This window comes from Fistularia commersonii, chromosome 25 (assembly GCF_037954325.1).
Source record: "Fistularia commersonii isolate RoL2024-O1a breed Wild chromosome 25, RoL_Fcom_v1.0, whole genome shotgun sequence".
Lineage (NCBI taxonomy): Eukaryota > Metazoa > Chordata > Actinopteri > Syngnathiformes > Fistulariidae > Fistularia > Fistularia commersonii.
Window position 1 is genome coordinate 10635001 of NC_141308.1, and position 1739 is coordinate 10636739.

The window sequence follows — 1739 nt, forward strand, 5'->3', positions numbered from 1 at the left end:
CCATCTGCTCGCACATTTTACGCGAAAGGCCCCTTGTTATTATTAAAATGATCAATTTCAACTTCTCGTGTTCGCCGCGGGTTCCCGGTCTTAATAGCTGACTTTTACCACTCCGATGTGGGAAAAGCAATTTGTATATTTTCTGAGGTATAAGTTTAAGGTCGGCCTCACCTGAACTCGGGTGCGGAGTTTCTCTTCAGGCCGTAGAAGCCGGCTGACAGGGTGAGCAGCCAGTACGGCACAAAGGCCCCGTCCTCACACTCCAGGTACGGCGCCGACCATTTGATCTGGTTTTTGTCCAAAAGGTAAATCCCGCTCTTGGAGTCGGACGCGTCCGGGGCCCGCCTGTGCACGTACGGCCTCCTCCCGTCCCTGAACTCGTTGAACCACTCGGACTCGGGGCCCCTGCCCTTGGGGTACCTGTGCGGGGCGCCCGAGAGGTCCTGCAGCAGCACCTCCTTCTCGGTCCTCGTGGCCTGGAGAAAAACCTGGGGTCCCGGCGGCGCGGGCGTCTCCACGTGGAAGATCACCACCGCCCTGTGGATTTTGGGGTCCCCGTCCAGGATGCTCTGGACCAGAGCGTGGTACCAGTGGATGTCCCTGCGCAGGGTGTGCTCCCTGGACCTGTTGGCCTGCAGGATCATGTTCAGGAAGTTGGTGGCGTGCGCCACCGTGTCCAGGATGCTGTGCAGGGAGTAGTGGGAGGCGACGTGCAGGCCTCCGCGCAGGCTGCTCAGCTCGTACCTCCGGGAGCAGTTCACCTGCCTCAGCGCAGAGGAGTCACCCGTGTGGAGGAAAGCGGTCACCACCCTCGGGAGGTCCTCCTCGATCTTGTGCGCCACGACCGTGCGCTCGGTGACCGCCGGCGAGGACAGCGTCGGATGGTGGTGATGATGATGATGGTGGTGGTGGTGGTGATGGAGGGGCGGGTCCCTGTTGATGTTCTGGGTGCTGAAGGTCTGAGGGTGCTTCTCGTCCCGGTCGTTGTCCGACCACTCCACGTAGCCGTAGTTTGACCCCAGGACGAGCCGGGCGTGCAGGAGCAGCGGGAGCAGCAGCAGCAGCAGCGGCGGCAGCAGCGGCGGCGGCGGCGGGAGCAGAGCCATGGTTTCTCCCCGGCGCCGCGGAGACGCGCGGCGAGGCGCGGCGAGCATCACCGAACCCACGGCGGAGGTTTTACAGCCGGCTCACGGAGCGCACGGCCGTGGACTCGGGCGGTTGAAAGAAGCGCAAAACATCTCCCACTCCTCCGTGCATCCTTGCTCTCTCTCTTTCCCTCCCTCGCCCCCCCCCCCCCCTCCACCTAAAAAAAAACAACAAAAAAAAACAAAAAAAACGCACTTTCTTTACCTCCGCGGTCGCTCCACGCGTGGGGAACCACTCCTCCGCGGAGAGAAACCCATGTGAGCTTCGAGGAGCAAATTGTTCTCGAAGTCCACGTCTCTCCCCAGAATGAAGCACCCCACCCCCCACCCACACCCACCCAATGGGCCACCTGGAGTGTCGCCCACCGCTGCGTGTGGTTGTTTCTCGCTGCCAGTCTGCCGCCGGTGGGCGGAGCGTGGGAACGACCGGAGCTGTCCGGTGCTGAAAGTAGCGCCCGTAGGAGGAAGAGGAGGCGGCGGCGGCGGCGGCGGCGGCGGCGGTGGACTCATGGAGAAGGCTGGAGGCTATTAGACTGAATCTAAAATTAGACCCAAGAAGAGACAAAAACAAAGGCAGAATAGATTGTTATATTT

At 61.4% G+C, this 1739-nt stretch overlaps 1 protein-coding gene across 1 annotated transcript in view; it reads right to left on the reverse strand.

The window, feature by feature from the left end:
- gpr158b (G protein-coupled receptor 158b) overlaps positions 1-1487 on the reverse strand; it is a 70066-nt gene extending 68579 nt beyond the window's left edge. Inside the window, exon 1 of the mRNA XM_086172352.1 lies at positions 172-1487. Coding sequence (XP_086028478.1) covers positions 172-1154 — 983 coding nt within the window. The 5' untranslated portion in view covers positions 1155-1487. The remainder of the gene's footprint in view (positions 1-171) is intronic.
- Between the last annotated feature and the right edge of the window lie 252 nt (positions 1488-1739).